Source organism: Lepisma saccharinum, chromosome 30 (genome assembly GCF_977018435.1).
Source record: "Lepisma saccharinum chromosome 30, izLepSacc3.1, whole genome shotgun sequence".
NCBI classification, from domain to species: Eukaryota; Metazoa; Arthropoda; class Insecta; order Zygentoma; family Lepismatidae; genus Lepisma; species Lepisma saccharinum.
In genome coordinates, this window is record NC_139258.1 from 7,179,229 (window position 1) to 7,198,200 (window position 18,972).

At 38.3% G+C, this 18,972-nt stretch overlaps 1 protein-coding gene across 4 annotated transcripts in view; it reads right to left on the reverse strand.

Annotated features, from left to right (window-relative positions):
• Positions 1-16,219, reverse strand: part of LOC145981853 (uncharacterized) — a 79,587-nt gene extending 63,368 nt beyond the window's left edge. Inside the window, exons 1-5 of one of the 4 annotated variants that reach the window (XM_083115304.1) lie at positions 16,094-16,219; positions 10,714-10,833; positions 8,934-9,053; positions 1,825-1,884; positions 121-269 (exon numbers count right to left, since the gene is read on the reverse strand). In XM_083115304.1, the coding sequence (XP_082971430.1) occupies positions 121-269; positions 1,825-1,884; positions 8,934-9,053; positions 10,714-10,831 (447 nt within the window). In that variant the 5' untranslated portion in view covers positions 10,832-10,833; positions 16,094-16,219. The other 3 variants (XM_083115303.1, XM_083115301.1, XM_083115302.1) reach the window with 3 other exon arrangements.
• Between the last annotated feature and the right edge of the window lie 2,753 nt (positions 16,220-18,972).

Here is an 18,972-nt window from a genome sequence, read left to right on the forward strand (position 1 = left end):
TTCATATCGGCCCATCCCTAATAATATGGATACTTTACCGATGATACTTATAAAAAATTTAAAAATTAACCCTACACATTCTAGAACTTGCTACCAAGAATATATTACATTTAGACTTACATTATTTTCAGAATTGGTTGTCCTTGCACTTCTTGCTTCTGTCGAATTTTGCTGAGAGTTACGATCAATATTAGGTACCTCAAAACCACGCAACCTAGCAGGTTTCTTCCGTACACGGCTTGATCTTTTGACCTCCTGGACTTTTGAACCTTCAATTAGAGAAAAAATTATACTCCATCACTAACTCCATCACAACCATTGTGATATTCACGTAATTTCATTACTCATTTCTAAGAATATACCATATTTACTCATGTATAATGTGCAATTTTTTTCCAACATTAAACCATGCATGTTCTCACTATGTCACTGCATATAACATGTATATCAACAGGCGCAAATACAACAGTAGATTCTCGAAACGTCAATTTGTAAATAACATACTCATAAAACGTAAGTACCATTTTTTCTGAAATAAAAATAAAACAGACGGCTTGTTTTACAGTTAAGTTACTATATTACAACAATGTAACATTGACAACATCCATTGTATAACTGATTCTTTTTTGTTAAAACATTTTTAACCATTGTTATAACTGTATCTTTAATAAAACTAAAAATAAATGTCTGATGAAGGGAGCATGTGTTCTCCTGAAATGTCACAACGAAAAAATGTGTTTTTATGCTTCTAATAATCGTAGACTACGAGAGAAATAATTCTACAATGCATACATACAAGAACAATTGTAGATAAATTGTTTTCATGTTTTCATTACAAATTTCAGAAGATGGCACATTTTACCTTGTAACTCAAAAATGACCAAAATGTTACTAAGGCCGGTTTTAGACGAAAGCATTTCCTTTAGCATTTTTGCTAGCATGAATGCTATGTAAAAGTTTCCAAAAATCTTATAGCAGATAGTACTTTCCATGCAAGCATTTCATGTAACATTTCGGCTAGCTTTTGCGATTACAATGTATAACATATACAGCATGAACGGCACGTCGAGTTACACCATATATGGTGAGTGCGCGGTGTTTACAATTGAAAAAAACTAAAATATTATTCCATACGTGCACAGTAAACATTGTAAAGTATATATTTAATCAGTGCCATGCTTCTCTACCTAAAACCATTTAATATGAAGCGTAATTCCTCTCGGTTGAATAATTATCCTGTTCCAAAAATGTGAAGTGATACGTTGTTTACATCTCACGCGGCCGCCATTAAAACTGCGCTCGTGATCTAGAGGTCACTTCTGATTGGTTATGCTACAAAAAATGCTACGGAAATAGGACGGATCCTATCCTTGAGAAATGAAATGAAATAAGCCATGGCATCTGAAATGTCACTTTACACAGTAGCATTTTGGTCATGGCATAAATGTTAAGAAAAATGCTTAGGAAAATGCTTTCGTCTAAAGTGGGTGTTAGCATTTTTCTTTTCTTCTTCTATTTTTTTTTGAATGAAAGGGCTTTTAGCAGAGATGAAATTTATACATTATGCCTTGTTTAAGGAAGAAGAAAAAACTCATCTCTTTGACAATTAGTTATAGAGCTGTGATTTTATTGTACTTCACAGCAAGATTCAAAAGTACCTACTGAAAAAAAAAAATGGTGAAGGTTTACTCATGTGCAAGGCTCTGACAGCTAAAGGTTAAATGATGTATACCAAGCTATTGACTAAGCTTTTCACATATTTAAAACAGTGAACCTGGTAACATGTATACACAAGAATAATGAACAAAACATGCAAACACATACCATTTTTCTGTGCTTTATTCTCATGTTGAATTCTAGCAGCTGGTCTTGACTCCCTCTGACCTGAAAATAAGTGTGGGAGCAGAACATTAAGATGTACCTATTGGAATTGGCTGACATTAACATATTAGTTCCTCAATGGATTTGTGGGATTGCTAATAATTTAACCTTTTGGTGCCCAAGCGTCTCGAACGAGATACCCAAAAGTAACCCTCACGGAACCAAGCATCTCGATCGAGACGCTGTGTCAAGGTCGTAGTTTTTACGTTATAACTTTTCTATTTTTGGCTAGAATTTCGATTTTATTTTTTTATATTGTTCCTAACACATTTGTTTAACAAAAATGTTTTTTTGCATTTTTTTTGTTTTCATGAAAATGGAGGGGGAAAGGCGGGGAAAGGTGGGAAAAGGCGCGAAAAGGGACTGCTCTTTTGCGTCTCTTTTCAAGGTCAATTTTTTGCCGAGAAAGGAAGACCGGCTTTGTTGTTCTAAAGCAATGCTTTTCACTCCCTCCTGCTAAGTGCTTTCGAAGGAGGCTTGCTTATCAGTATCCGACGTCAAAATGAAAGTTTTAGGTGAGGGGGTGGGGGGAGGGGGAGGCAGGAGACTGGTTGTTGAATCTGCGTTGTGAGAATGGAATTTCGAAGCACGCTGAAGGAAACCTTTGTTTTTTTTTAGCACAAGTGTCTACAAGTGGCAACAGGGGTTACCCAGCATTGTCTAAGAATAGAATTTCAAGCAGCTGTACGAATTGGTGCTCATTTGTCACTACGTTCTAGCTTTTCGTCCGTGAATGTTGTGCGTAGGTGTCGTTTTGTGCCCAAGTGCGAGGACATTTTTTGGGTGAAGTGACAATTTTTTAAAATAATTTTTGGGTTTTTCTCCCTTCCCTCTCCATATATACACCAAATTTGCATAAATGTTGCATTTTGTGCATTTTGACATTTTTTTCCGGGGTGGGGGGGAACACCATTTTTTAAAGAAAAATATTTTTGAGCGGATTTCCCCCCCTTCCCCCTCCATATGTACACCGAATGTGCATAAATTATATATCGTCTGAATCTGTGATTCATTCTGCGTACAACGGTATATCTTTCATATCTCTAGGGCATTTAGTTTCTGAGCTATAGTCATTTCAAGGTACCGCTGCATTTTGAAGCTTGAATCAGTGGCGTGCCGACCATTCCTTTTGGGGGTACAACTCAAGTTACGTTGGTCATATGATAATAATGCAAATATTTTTGTGTTCCTTACATGTCAGCGATCATTTCCATGTGCATGTCGACACTGTCATGTACTTTTTTCTTGGGGGGAGGGTGGGGGAACCAAATTTTTTTTTGTGAAATTTTGGAATTTTGAGAGTTAGCCCCCTCTCACCCGCCACATATACGCCGAATTTTCAAAAATTTCAAATAGTCTGAATCTTTGGTTCATTTCGCGTACAATGGTATATCACTCATCTCTCTAGGGTAATTAGCCTCCGATCTACACTCATTTAATTGAAACTCTGCATTTTACTCAAAATCGGCTCGGGCAATAGAGGCTTACCTGTGAAAAAGGCCTTGGGCGGCAAAAGGTTAATGAATCCAATCATTTTATACACAGCCTACAATTTAGTGAAAACTTATGTGCCAGGTTTTAAAAAGAGAAATATGTAGCATTAATTCAGTATTATTGGATTTGTGAAATAAATGCTGTTTACTGAGCTAACAACAATGTATCAAGAAAGTATCAATTGGAATACTGACCCAATATTTTTCTGAGACTCACAACTGCTACATGGCACTAAATGAAAATACACATACAATATCAAAATGTATAATTTTCTTAAATTTTGTACCAACACTATGAGAAAAATTAATTTCTGAATACTATTTGAAAAATGAAACTCTATGAAATTGACATGATGTAGTACTACCTTTATTCATGTACTAATCGTGGAGGTGAATAAACCATTGAAGTTCTTCATGAAACATTTCCAATTTTACATCAGTACCTGCTAAGCTATCAGAAAAAGTTCGCTAAAGCTAATGTGGGAGTCTGAAGAGAGCGAGCAAGGCGAGTGGTTGGGTTTAGTGGTTCGACTCGTGAAGTGTGTTCGTGCGAAGGTTGAGCAGTGCCCGAAGAACACATCACCAACGGACGACACGGCACCGACGCAACCCAGCCGACGGACCAGATCAGGTACAGTGATGAGATGACACTAGTAATTTAAGTATCAGTGTTTAGTTGTTCAAATCCGACTCGTGACAAATGGTACTTTCCTGTAAAATGATTTATGAACACTATATTCAATACTGTGCAAAGGACCTGAAATTATCATACTTTCAACAAGAACGGAACAGGAGTTCACTTACAATACTTCTATGCACATGTTTGAACACAGAAAACCAAAGAAACTATATCACATGAAACACATTGAAATAACGCAAGTCGCCAAGTATTTTGCTGGTAAGCTGGCACAGAGAATTCATTATGGATGGGACAGATTAATCGGTATTGACTGATATTGGCGCATCGGTTTATCGGTAAAATTACCGATCCGATACATCTATAAATATCTTATAATTTAGTGCAAAATTTTGCAATTTTGTTATACTTTTTATTGATAATCTTCATGCCCTGCTTTTTAAAAAAGTTAATTTCTAAATCTGCAACTTCTTTTGCACTGCAGTTACCTCAAAACACACATTTATTAAGGGGAGGGGGGGGGGGGTCAATGAAACATTCAGGTTCTTCGAATTTTATATTGGTACTTAATCAGTAGCAGCGAAAATTTAATATCGTCATACATAGCTGACACCAACAAAAGCAGTTCCACAGATCTGTAAGACTGTTGATTTTCATACTTTGTGGTGCCAATCAGAATGAGCATCCTTTGGTCACATGGCTTGAACCTTGAGAACAGTCAGCAGGTCTAATGAATGGACGAGGTTCACGTCTAACCCTTAAATGCCCTCTTAGATCTACGTCCATGTACGAGGCTTGTCTGGAAAGTAAAGATACAAACACATTTGCACGTTAGGGGAAAAATGTGTACCAAAGTTGGCAACATTGGCAGTAACAGTGATCGGGTTTTTGCAGGCACAAGGCACAAGGAAAGCATCCATCGGAGATCCACCGAGAAATTGTGACTGTGTATGGGAATGTAATGAATCGTCAAAATGTGGCAAAGGTCGACATGATGTTCATGATGAAGAGAGAACTGTGAGGCCATCCATGATCACTGACGACCTTCGCAATCGTATTGAAGCAGACGTGCGTGCAAATAGGCGGGTGACAATTCGAGAATTGTGTGTGATGTTTCCTGACAGTTTGAAAACCACTATTCATGAAGTTGTGAGTGGGTTAGAGTACAGAAAGTTGTGTGCACGCTGGGTCCCAAAACATGAGTGACGAACACAAAAATAAACGACTGGGATATGCACTGGACTTTCTTACTCGCTACGCAGAAGAGGGAGATGCATTCCTGTACTCCATTGTGACAGGTGATGAAAGATGGGTGTTCCACCATACACCTGAAACCAAGCAGCAGTCACTGCAGTGGCGCCATACCCATTCTCCAAAAGGGCAAAAAATTCAAAAAGCAATTTCAACCTGCAAGCTGATGGCAACAATTTTCTGGGATCGCCACGGCATCCTGCTGGTGGAATTCATGCCGCCTGGAAGAACGATTAATGCTGAAACCTACTGCCAGACTTTGAAACATCTTCGACGTGCAATTCAAAACAAACGGAGGCATGTTGTGAAGTGGAATTTGCTTTATTCATGACAACGACTGCCCCCATGCAGAGAATGTCACCAAGGATCTGCTTGCACAGTTTCAATGGGAGGTCCTTCACCATCCGCCATACCGCCCCAACCTTGCACCCAGCGATTACCACCTGTTCCTGGACGTGAAGAAAAATCTTGGTGGAAAACACTTTGCCGACGACGATGAAGTCAGGGAAGAAGTCACAACTTGGTTCCAGATGCAGGCGGCGGATTTCTACGATTCAGGGATACAAAAACTTTTTCCGCGTCTGAACAAATGTTTGGACAATGGTGGCACTTATGTTGAGAAATAGCCTCTGTATCAGTGTATCAAGTGTAACTTTAGTTGCAAGCAATACATTTCTTTTAAATCGTATTTTTGGTTTGTATCTTTACTTTCCGGACAAGCCTCGTATGTATGAGGGTGTACAAAAAAAATGGATTTTTTTAAAGCCATGGTCGTTTTTTTAGTTTTTTTTTACAAACAACCATATCAACTTCAAAGTACTCTCCATGACACTTAATACCTTTGTCCAATCTGCGATTCCATTCTTGGAAACATTTTTTAAACTCATCTGTTGTGATGACTGACAGCTCCTTCCTCGTTTTATTTTCTTCACCTCTTCTACGTCGTCAAATCGCTGTCTCTTCATATCCCTCTTCATTCGGGGAAACAAAAAAAGTCGCACGGAGCGAGGTCAGGTGAGTAAGGGGCATGGGGCAAGAGAGTCATGCTGTTTTTAGCCAAAAAACTTGAGCACTGAGATGGCTGTGTGTGCAGGTGCATTGTCGTGGTGGAAACACCAGTCCGCAGTCTGCCACAAATCAGGCCTTTTTTGTCGCACACTGTTATGCAATCTTTTCAGAACCTCTAAACAGAAAGCTTGATTAACAGTCTGATGTGGTGGAATGAATTCTGAATGTACTATCCCCCTCACATGAAGAAAACAAATGAGCATTGTCTTGATGTTTGATTTCACTTGATGAGCTTTCTTGGGGAGTGGTGATGATGGCATCTTCCACTGGCTTGATTGATGTTTGATTTCGGGGGTCGTAACAATAGCACCATGTCTCGTCACCAGTAATGACCTTGGAAAAAAGTCTGGGTCACTTCGGAGCTCTTGTTTCAAAGCACGGAATGTTTCCACTCGACATTCTTTTTGCTGGTCACTCAGATTCCAAGGCACAAATTTTGCAGCGACCCTTCTCATTCCCAAATCTTGTTAAAATTCGCTGAACCGAGCTCCAAGATAATCCAAATAACATCCCCAGCTCTTCAATGGTCCGTCATCGGTTTTCGAGCACAAGTTTACGAATTTTGTCAACATTTTTGTCCGTTCTGGAAGTTGACGGACGTCCAGAATGAGGTTAGTCATCAATCAACATGCCACCTTTTATGAAGCGAGAAAACCACTCGTACACTTAAGTTTTCCCCATAGCGCTGTCCTTGTAAGCTGTGTTCAATCACAACAGTTTCTGCGGCATTTTTGCGAGCAGGAAACAACATTTCACAGCCGCACACTGTTCTCTTACATCGGCCGTCACAAAAAACGAGGTGCGAGCGAAACTGCTTTTATGAAAAAATCACCATGACCAGAGACAACCTTCTCCGGCGAAGCCACTGAAGTCACAACGAGTTGCTCGATGCTTGCCTACGGAAACTCCGTCCAGCGCAGTGCTATTCCAGATTTTTTTGGGTACCCCTCATATGTGTGTGTGTGGGGGGGGGGGAGGAAACAGTGAACACCACACAAAATGAAAATTCCTATATTTTCTATCCATGTTGCATCCTGAGAATTTATGCAAAACCTAGAATGAACAGGCATTTGTTAATTCAGAATTCTAGGGTGAGGTAACGTTTCTAGAAGGAAGGAATGGTACATCTCGGGCACACTGACCATAAATAATTCTACGGTGAGGGGACAATGAAAAAAATTGAGGTGTGGTTACAGGGTTGTGAAGGAAATTGAGCTTTTTGGGAGAGTGATAAATCACTATAGAATTTACGGAAATAAGACTGGCATTCAAATATAATATCATTGTTCCTGAAGTTTCTCTGGAAACAGTTACAGGTTAAAATGGGTATTCAATCAGAAGTGATTGCAAATTGTTATCCTACACAAGACTTCATTTCAGAATAATTGGCTGCATATAGCACAAGGCACAGTACTAACAATTGCAAAACATCAAGGTTACTGCATAAAAAATTTCAAAATACATTTTTCTCTCACATGGAATAACACCCACACCACATTTCAACAGGATGCAGAAAAAAATATGGAAAATCAAAATAACCAAAAATGAATAAAACTGATTTGGGGGAGGGGGGAAAGTGCTATTCAACTTTAAACTTTGAACATATTAAAGATTTGGTAGAAAAGTGTTTGAAATACTCATTTGATGAGGTAATGTGCATTATTGCCTCTTTATCTTCCAAATCACCTTGCATGTTTGATTTGTTTGCAAGATATATGCATTTTAAAATTCAGTGTTTTGCAAATATGCATTTTTTTTAAATTCCTAAAAGCTTGTAGGGGGTTTCATAAAAAGATTATCCACACTTGCTCACTAAAATATAGTCAAGAACCAAGAGTTCAAGGGTCAACACCTGCCTGATTTGGCACGGAATTAACCAGAAATATTAGATTGATTGATTTGGTGCTTTAAGTCCACTTTATGCACAGTAAGGCTGATCGGGACTGGACCTACAGTTTAAAGTGGGTTCCGAACCACTATGTGCCTCCACCGAGAATCGAACCCAGGACCCCTTGATTACAAGGTGATGACGCTACCACTGCGCCATCGGCGAGGCCCCAAAAATATTAAATATCTTAGTTTAATGATCTCCTGCACCATGGCCGTGTGGTGTAAGACGTTATGCTCTGAGTTCCGGCTACAGGACGTATGCAGGTTTGAGTATCCTAAGAGAATTGTAACAACTTTTCTCCTGAGATTTCGGCCTGTGTATGGGAACGGTGACCACCCACCATCGTGAGGGAATCGGGGAGCTACAAATGAGTAGCATAACCCGGTCATGAGAATCTACAACGATTGAGACGGGTTCATTGTGCTGACCTCATGTCACCTCGTAAATGACAGGATGATCTTCAACCTCGGCAGGTGGGAGTGAGGCCGGCACGTAGGCCCTGGCCCTCATAGGCTGTAGTGCCACGAGAGAAGGGCATCGTGTCAGAGGAAAGTAACTTCAAAAACATTGTGACATTTAAGATCTCCGTTTGGAGTCAGATGTGACTCAGTAAATTGGAAATAAGCGACTCCACTTTACTGCTAAGGAGCTTTTAAGAAACCGAACACTAACACGCCGAATGTTAATCTGTAAATAAATGAAAATTACTTACGTAGTGCTTCAGAAACATCAGCTTTCTTCAGCAACACGCGCAGCTCTTTTACTTTGATTCCCCCTTCAGATGATCTTCCTTCAGATGATTTGTCATTACTCACTATCCTTTTACCTCCACCTAGGAACAAAAAGAACAGAACTGTTTTGGTAGTAACACATATATATCCTACTCTTTTTTAAAATTATAAGGAAAAAAGAGTGGCTGTTGTCAATAATTATACTGATCTGTAACTTAGCACCAAATTGTGAAATTTTGTTACTATCTTTATGAAAAATTTAAGTCTTTCACATGGAACTTAAATTTTATACCTTACTGAGATAGTGTTGCTGGTATTGGTATATGTTACAGCAATACTTTATTTGTACGTTGGTTGGAAATTTAATAGTGGCAACTATACGAAAGAGATACCTCTGTGAAACTTTTACAGCACTTCAATGTAGTCACCAGCATTGTGTACAACCGTTGCCAGCGATGTGGAAGTCGTAGTATTTCTGTAGCAGCACCTGTTCTGTTGATGGTTCGAATGGAGCAGTCTATTGCCTGAAGAATCTCTGGGACAGTTTGGAAGCTTCATCTTAGGGATCAAATCACAGTCACAGTCGCTGGTAGAGCTACTGCCAGCCCCATCGAGCTAACAAATCAGCCACAGGTTGCGCTACATGTGCCCGAGCATTGTCCTGCCAAATGATGGGAGGATTCAGCAGAAAGTATCCCCTCTTCTTTTGCAACGCAGGTCATGTTCCAAAAATGAACAGTAACAAGTTAATAAAATGAACTTGTATCTGGTAATACTGCGCATTGAGTCTGTCCCGGAGGTACAGCAAGAATCACCAGACTTTCACATCAGTGGAGTTCTGAATCTGACTACACAACTTTAGACCGCCAACTTCAATGACACTCTCTTCCTCCCATCACTCGCATGTGCCTGGTGTTGGAAGGAAGTGTCCCTTTACTGGGAGGAAGCTTAGGTATCTAATTAGCATGTGGTATAAGTGAGAAGCAGTGGTTCCGTTCAATTGCGTACATACAGCAGTGTTGCCACTATTAAATTTCATGTTGGTGTCAATCCATACCAAATGGTCTGGAAATGGTCCCTTGATCAATTAAAAAAAAACAACAATCATTCTTTTGTTGCTGTGACCCCTATGGAATGCTAATTCAAAATGGGTATTATTTCTTTACTTGACTCCATTTAAAAATGGCAGCAATTTTTGTTTCATGGCTTCTGGCATTTTTGGCCTTTGCAGACAGTTGCAATAATTTAATAACTCGACTAAAAAAAACAATAGAAAGCTGGAGGGAAAAAAATACTGTATTCATTACATTTCAAGCTACATTTTATGCCCTGTACCTTTTTATTTTATCATCTCTAATGTAAATGGTTGAAATTTTAGGCCAGAACTTATGTTCGATTTACAACAAAAATCAACGTCTTGGACTTTTATTTTTAGCAGGGAAGTACCGTAACATAAAAGCTATAATTTTTTATGGGAAAGATGTACATCCAAAGTTTGAGCAGAAAATATTTGAAGTCTGTTACTGGTCTCTTTCTAAAAATGTTTATTTTAATTTTTTTCAAAATTTGAGTCACAATATCGCTGGAGGGAGACTGGTTAAAAATTTTATATTTACATCCTTAAGAGTTCTGCGTAAAGGAAACGTGTGTCCTCTCGAGAAATGTTACATCAAAAATTGTGTTTGTGTGTTGTAACCGTAAACTTCAAGAGAAATAATGACAAATAATAATAAAAATGTTAGTCAAATCCAAAGAACTTACTTTTGTTGTTAGGGCTCGAAACAACATTTCGTTCCTTGTACGTTGACAGCAAGTCTTCATCCAAGTGGAAATCCAAGAGCTTTGCTGGTAACCTTCTATTCCGTGTTCTACTTGTCATTGCTGAAAAATAAAGTAACATTTATACTGATCAAATTCACTATAATATCACTATAAATAGTAAAATTGCTATTGGCTAGACACGTACACTGATATGCTCACACAAGGTGATATCAATATGTTCAATCTTTACAATATGAAATTTAAAAAACTTATTAACCCGGGAGAGGTCTCGCCCATTTCACAATTTAATGAGGTCTCGGAGGGTCACTGTGACCCGCAAATTTCAACTTTCTTCTTTTCAATATGTAAAGATTCTTTTTGTGTTTTGTCCTTCTGTTATTTATTTTACATCGTTAGGCAAATAAATAAATGTACGTATTTATTGATACTAACATTTTTGTGTTCTTAGTAATATTTGTAATGTTGAATAAATGCACCATTTCTGCATGTGCCTCAAATAATAAGTATATCTTTTAGGAAAAAACGGTAAATGTCTGTTATATCGGAGACACATTTCTTCATTTTTACAGAAGAAACTACTTACGGAAATGAGTTTCTGTAGCGTTTTGGAAGTTCTTGGAGGTATTTTCTCACCGTAGATTGCTGCACAACAAGAAATAAGCACTTTTGATATAATAAACTTGCATTTTGTGCAAAGCGACAACATTATGTCGTTGTTTACATTACGTACCTGCAGATGGCGCGAGCATCGAAAGTCATGCGGTCTCGCCAGTGTTTCCAAACGTGCCTTTTTTTTTACCAGAATTTTATTGTTTATTTTTTTAACTATGCTTACCTAACCTAACCCAACCTTGCCGGAAATGGTTCGTGGGGCTATCGTGAATGGTTTTTGGGGCTATCCGTCAATGGTTTGGGGGGCTATCGTGAATGGTTTTTCGGGCTATCGGGAATGGTTTTTGGGGCTATCCGTCAATTGTTTGTGATGACATAATGAACACGAAAGTAGGTATTTTTCAGTTAAGAAGGTTGAAACACTGCATACCCCACTCCAAATCGACAAAACACAAGCACGACGTGCGATGATCCACAGCCATGCACGTCATATTGTATGTTCCGCAACGGAAGAAAGGACCCAAAAGAATTACTCGTAATGTGAAAATTCGAAGTTATTTTCGTGTAAAAAGCATAATGGCACCTTCAACTATGTTCCGCAATACACAATTGGTAAGTACGAAACATTTAAAACTGAAAATATTCGATAGAAATGTGTCTCCGAATATAACAGACAATTACCGAAAAACAAAGAATCAGTTGTTTTTGATTAGTAATATAATAAGGAAAGAAATATAGTACACTTTTGTATGAAATAGGTGATAATTATTTTATTTCCATGTGTTCCACACTGTATATTCGCACAAACATAAATGGTCACAGCAACCCATGTACAACCTTTCCTGCAGACATGTGAACACAAACCGAATATCGCCTGTTGGACTGTGGAGGGCGGAAGGAGATAAGAAGCTACTGCTTCTAACGGTTTGGTAAAGAAACAAAAGTTAGGTGCAGGTCACGATGACCCACGCGACTGCTTACGGGTTAATAAGTACAATACATAGTTAAACTGTGAACACTTGACCTCTAGGATAATAAGGTGCACACTTGTGTTACCAAAACTAATTCCTTGAATTTTGCTTCTTTTCTAATCATGTTTTATCATTCTAATAAATGGTGTTAAATGTTCATTAAGACATTGTATTGAAATTATGTCACACTCTTGGAAAATGAATGAATGATTTGGTTTTTATTTCATTCTCTTTTCTACCACTTTGGCTAATCGTGAAGATGAGGATGAGTGATGTTATGATGAAATGGATGAAGCGAAACTCACAAAGAATATCCATGCCCAGGCCAGGATTCAAACCAGGAACTCCTGTTGTCCTAGTATGCAGTGCTAGCCACTCCACCACAGAGAGTGGTGGAAAATGATTAAGTAAATACGAAATCAATTTTGATAATTGCTGCAGTCCACATGTGTATGTAAGAGTGCTTCCTCACAAATATTGCAGGTTAACCAGCCCTGACATAAAACATGCACTTTCAAGAACAAAACAAACCTACGTGTTAAATAAAGCTGATACCAGCATTTTGAACTTTTTGGCTGATAGGTTGTAGCAGTAAAGGGGGCACAAAACAGTGTAGTTCAACTCTTGGTATATATTAAGAATACCGGAAGTATCTCCGATTACTTTCAAATTCGGCCTCGTAATCACGAATCTGCAGTTAAAAATTGGTGGTCACGTCTAGAAATTGCGAAATAAGCTTGTCAATAACATGGAAACCATGTTTCTCGCATGTGAGAAAATGGCGTCTTGCGTAAAGTTGAAAAATATGTTTACCCCACGAACCATTCACGTAAGGTTAGGTTAGGTTAGGCAAGCATAGTAAAAATTAAGATTGATCTTAAACATAGTTTTGAAATGCTAATCATTGCAAAATATAGTTGTTTTCTTCATAAATTAATGGTGTTTACTCCGTTCATGGACCCACTTTTTTCGACTTATTTCGCAATTTCTAGACGTGACCGCCAAATTTTAACTGCAGATTTGTGACTACGAGGTCAAAATTAGTGACTATGCCGACTTTGAAAGCAATTGAAGATACTTCTGGTATTCTGTATTTGCTCCCAACTTTTACCTAGTATTGTACTTGAACACCAACAAAATAGTTTTCTGGCCATTGTGGAGCAGTCAGTGTAACGTGCTATGAAACCAGAGGTGTTAGGTTCGAACCATGGTCAAAGGCGAGATATATTAAAGACTTATCCTCATTGTAGCGATTAACTTAAGAGTTAGAATAGCAACAGAAATGACAAAAACAGAAAGAAAGTTGAGTTGCATTAGTACTTCACCACTACTTCTTCTTCTTTACATGTATACACAATTTTTTAATGTTTTAATGGGATGGATTGCCATAGTAATTTTGCAATTCTCTCTTTTTCTTTACATGCAGCTATTTATACATAGGTGATCGTCCCTTCCCAGAGGATCTAGAATGTATTTCCACCACTTCTGCCGTCTCACTCATTCCATTCACTCACAATCACTGTGGCCTATATATCAAAAACATGTTGACAAGTAGCCAGAATTACTGCTACCCACAATTTAAAAACTACAGTTGAATGTTTCACAAACTTCAAACAATTCCCCCCCCCCCCCATTTACAAATTGTTAAATGTTTCCCTCATTTACGTGACCACCTTACGAAAACTAGTCAACATATGGAAGTCAGGCCTAGGTGTTCAGTATGTTTGTTTGATTACGGCTACATAAATATGGTGCCAGAGTAGCATAAGTGGTAACAGTTCCTTATATTGGGGACACATTAAAATCTGATATTTTGTGTCTTGCATGATTCGTACTTTCCAATTGTGTATTGCGGAACATAGTTCAAGTGCCAGTATGCTTTTTACACGAAAACAAACACAATTTTTCACATAGAGAGTAGTTGTTTTTCTAATTCGTATTTTCGCTTCCGAAACATACGATATGGCGGGCACAGGTTGACTAGTGTTGTAGGTATGCAGTGTTTCCAACCTTCTTCACCGAAAAATACCTACTATCGTGTTCGTCACGTGTGCAAATTGTACATTATGCACGGGTAGCCGAGGGATAGCCCCATGAACCATTTACGGATAGCCCAACAAACCATTTCTGATAAGGTTAGGTTAGGCAAGCATAGTTAAAAATAAGGGGGTTGGAAACACTGACAGGGGGTTACGTCATCAAACGTATGCAGCATCCTGTTCACGTGTGTTGGTGAGATATTTCTCTTGAAAAATACATGATTTCCCTGTCAAATAGATTCCATGATGAAAGAAAATACCTCGACGAACATTGGAAACCTTAGAGAAACTCATTTCCGTAAGTAGTTTATTCTGTAAAAATGAAGAAATGTGTCTCTGATATAACAAACTGTTACTGCATAAGTAATGTGACGATAATATTATTTTTCTTAATAATGTGACATATTATACTAAAAAAAAATTAGAGATAAAGAGAGAATGAACCTTGTAGTATTGAAGGTTGCTTAACCATAAAGAATTGTGCATTTGTATGGTGAAAAACATGGATCATTCATTATCATACCCTTACTACATGGAACATCTTCCACATCTTGCCTCCATAAGTAACAGCATTCACATGCCAAAAAATTTCGAAAAACACCCATTTCAAATGTTTCTGAAAAAAATCGAGGTGGGCCTTCTTATATCTGAGTAAATTTCCCTTCTACAATCAATAATTTAAAACCCCTAAACTATATTCATCATTTTCATGACAAAAATTCAGATTTTCATTCCTGCCAAAATAGATTGTAAACTAAAATCAACATGTCAAATGTGCAGCCTAAAACTGGCAAAAAATAAAATAATAAATAAATGGTATCAACTTAAATGGGTTAATTATACAGTCAACTGTAATAATATTTTTTTTTCATTATTCCTAGTGCCGTAAAAATGTTTTCATTTTATTTTTCGACTCAGGTATGCTAACTGAAATTAGATCTGCCTCATTTCGTCAACCGAGAATGCAATTATTCCCTCTACGTTATTGTCTGATATATACAAACAATCACTATTGATATTGTGAGGATATTTTTGGTATATTTAGCATTAGCAGTTTTAAATGCCACCAGCGAAAGTATGACGCATTGGACACAGAGCATTTGAATTGTCTTTTGACGATTTACCGTCACGTTTAACGTAAAATAAAATAAAAACAATTGAAATATTCTAAATAAATTTCAATTATAAGGGCATTGTCATTCCAGTTTCGATTATCAAATAAAAAATGCGAATTACGTTGATTTACATAAAATCTTACATATATATCTTTATTCTCAGCATTCGAAAACTGTAAACATAAAAAGGTGCAATGAAGTTCTTCATTCGTACGTAATATGGCTTACTGCATATAGTGATTCGGGGGGGGGGGGTAAATAAACTGAATTTACTGTATTATGAAGTGTCAAAACTTTCTATACAATGATTTTAACTAATTGCGAAGATGAGGATGAGTGAGATACAATGAACTTGATGAACGAACACTCAGAACACCGATTAGAACCCGAGCCCCCCTGGCGTCGTGTATAGTATATACAAGCATACTATTTGCTAAAGTCGTGAAAATACAGCAATTTTATACAATAAACTTTAAAAATTATAATATTAAGGTATAATTACTATGTAAATGGTAGAAGTACAAATAAAAATAAAAACTATTATAATAATTTTAATTAGTAGTATTATAATTAATAACATGGAAATTATAAGTATAATTAGTAACTAATGTGTTAATGTTACCGTTCAACACTGACTTCTATAATATATCACAATCGTTGAATTAATATCAACATTTATCTATCACGACAGGAATAGCAATGTTCTCAGGGATATAGTCTGTGGAATTTAAAATGGCGGCAAACATGGCGACCATCTAAGATGGCAGCTACCAACGACTTAAGATTTTAGAAGAGAGGGCATTGCTGGGGACAGTGATGTAAAATGACTTGCAGCTGCTGCCATTTTGTGTCCATCTTTCAACCAATGGTCTGCACTTGTTATCGGGGTTGTACTACAGTGAGATCCATTCGTATTGCTGTGTAAATTGTCCATCACCATGTTCGTGAACTTTGTTTGACGCAATCTTCAAGAATTAAAATAAAACTCAAAACAATCTGTTGACCCATCGCTTAAAAACACATAGGATGTATGAGAAAAATTAACGAATTAGTAATGGACAATTTGCACGGTAATACTCATGAATCCCACTGTACACTTACCCAGTGGCGGCTCGTGGTGATCCAAAGTGGAAAGGTCACAAATTTGCTTTATTTTACGTACTTCGCCTTTTGTGCCACATTTGGCTAATTTGCGAAGATGGGGATGAGTGACATGATGAAATTGATGAATGGACACTCACAAAATCCATGCCCAGGCCGGGATTCTAACACGGGGCCCCTGGCGCTGTAGCGCGATGTGCTAACCACTCCGCCACGGGGGCCGGGACAAATTTGCTCTACTAGTAATGTGAGTTTAAATGATGAATTTCGTATAACAGCCAACGTGATAAGAAATTGATACTTTCGTGTTTACCGAATATCATGTTTTACACGTTTTAAATTAATAATTATTTAACAGTAATGCGAAGAAGATGGAAGAAGAAATAGATTTCTAAGAGATTTAGTCGTTTAACAGAGGGGAAAATTCAGAAGAAGGTATATTAATTTTTACACAACTTGATAAGCACAATGAAGAATATTTACGTGCATTTTTGGGGAAATTTCTAGTAAAAAGTTACACAGAAAATGTCTCCTGTCCAACATGACTAATTGATATGTGAAATAGGGCACCAAAATATATATCTCACTGGAAAGGTGATATCTGCGTTACCAGAAGCTCTAGTAAAAACTAGGGGTGGCCAGATCCGGATCCTCGCGGATCCGAAGATCCGGATCCTAAAATTTTTCGGATCCGGATCTGCGGATCCGGAATTTTCAGATCCGGATCCGGATCCAGAACTTTCGGATCCGGATTCAGAACTTTCGGATCCGGATCCAGAATTTTCGGATCCGGATCCAAAACTTTCCGGTCCGGTACTTTCAGATCCGGATCAGGTACTTTCGGATCCGGATCCGGTACTTTTGGATCCGGATCCGGAATTTTCGGATCCGGTACTTTTGGATCCGGATCCGGAATTTTCGGATCCGGATCCGTTTTGCCATCCCACATGCGCTTCTTTGGAAAGTAAGAATGTGCTTATAACATATTGTTACCTGCTAATATACATATATATATAATATACGTACACATATATATATATATATAGTTTGTGTGCTCGCGTGCGCGATTTGTAATTAATTAATACACTTACTTACTAGGGAGGTCTAAGTCTCCCCCTCCGATTTCCATGAAACTTGGCAGGTGTGTAGAGGCCCCCCCCTCAAATGTCAAGATGAGGAGAAATTGAAGTGGGGATCTGTCCCCGAAACCACGTAAATATGGCATAGGAAGAAACAGGGGGCATACGGCCTCTCTATACACCTGTCAAATTTCATGGGAATCGGAGGGGGACACAGGGGTCAGATGATTCCCACGGCAATTTGTCCTAATCTTGACATTTGAGGCGGGTTTTGCCCCCTAAAACAGTATTTTAGCCGAAACAAAAAAACACGTATTTCTTCCTTTGGGCCCCTCTATACACCTGCGAAGTTTCATGAAAATCGGAGGGGAACACAGGGGTCAGATCCTTACTTCAATTTGTCCTCATCTTGACATTTGAGGGGATTTTGCCCCCTAAAACAGTTTTTAGCTCAAACAAAAAAACACGTAATTCTTCCTTCGGGCCCCACTATACACCTGCCAAGTTTCATGGAAATCGGAGGGGGACACACAAATCAAATGCCCACTTAAATTTGTCCTCATATTGACATTTGAGGGGGGGTTGCCCCCTAAAATCGTTTTTTAGCCGAAACAAAAAAAACACGTATTTCTTCATTTGGGCCCGTTTATACACACACCTACCAAGTATCATGGAAATCGGAGGGGGACACAGGGGTCCGATCCTCACTTCAATTTGTCCTCATCTTGACATTTGAGGGGGTTTTGCCCCCTAAAACCGTTTTTTAGCTGAAACAAAAAAAACACTTATTTCTTCCATTGGGCCCCACTATACACCTGCCAAGTTTTATGGAAATGGGAGGGACACAGGGGTCAGATCCTCACTTCAATTTGTCCTCATCTTGACATTTGAGGGGGTTTTGCCCCCTAAAACCGTTTTTTATCTGAAACAAAAAAACACGTATTTCTTCCATTGGGCCCCACTATACACCTGCCAAGTTTCATGGAAATCGGAAAGACACAGGGGTCAGATCCTCACTTCAATTTGTCCTCATCTTGACATTTGAGGGGGTTTTGCCCCCTAAAACAGATTTTTAGCTGAAACAAAAAAAAAAAACACGTATTTCTTCATTTGGGCCCGTTTATACACACACCTGCCAAGTATCATGGAAATCGGAGGGGGACACAGGGTCAGATCCTCACTTCAATTTGTCCTCATCTTGACATTTGAGGGGGTTTTGCCCCCTAAAACCGTTTTTTAGCTGAAACAAAAAAACACGTAATTCTTCCTTTGGGCCCCACTATACTGCCAAGTTTCATGGAAATCGGAGGGGACACTTAGA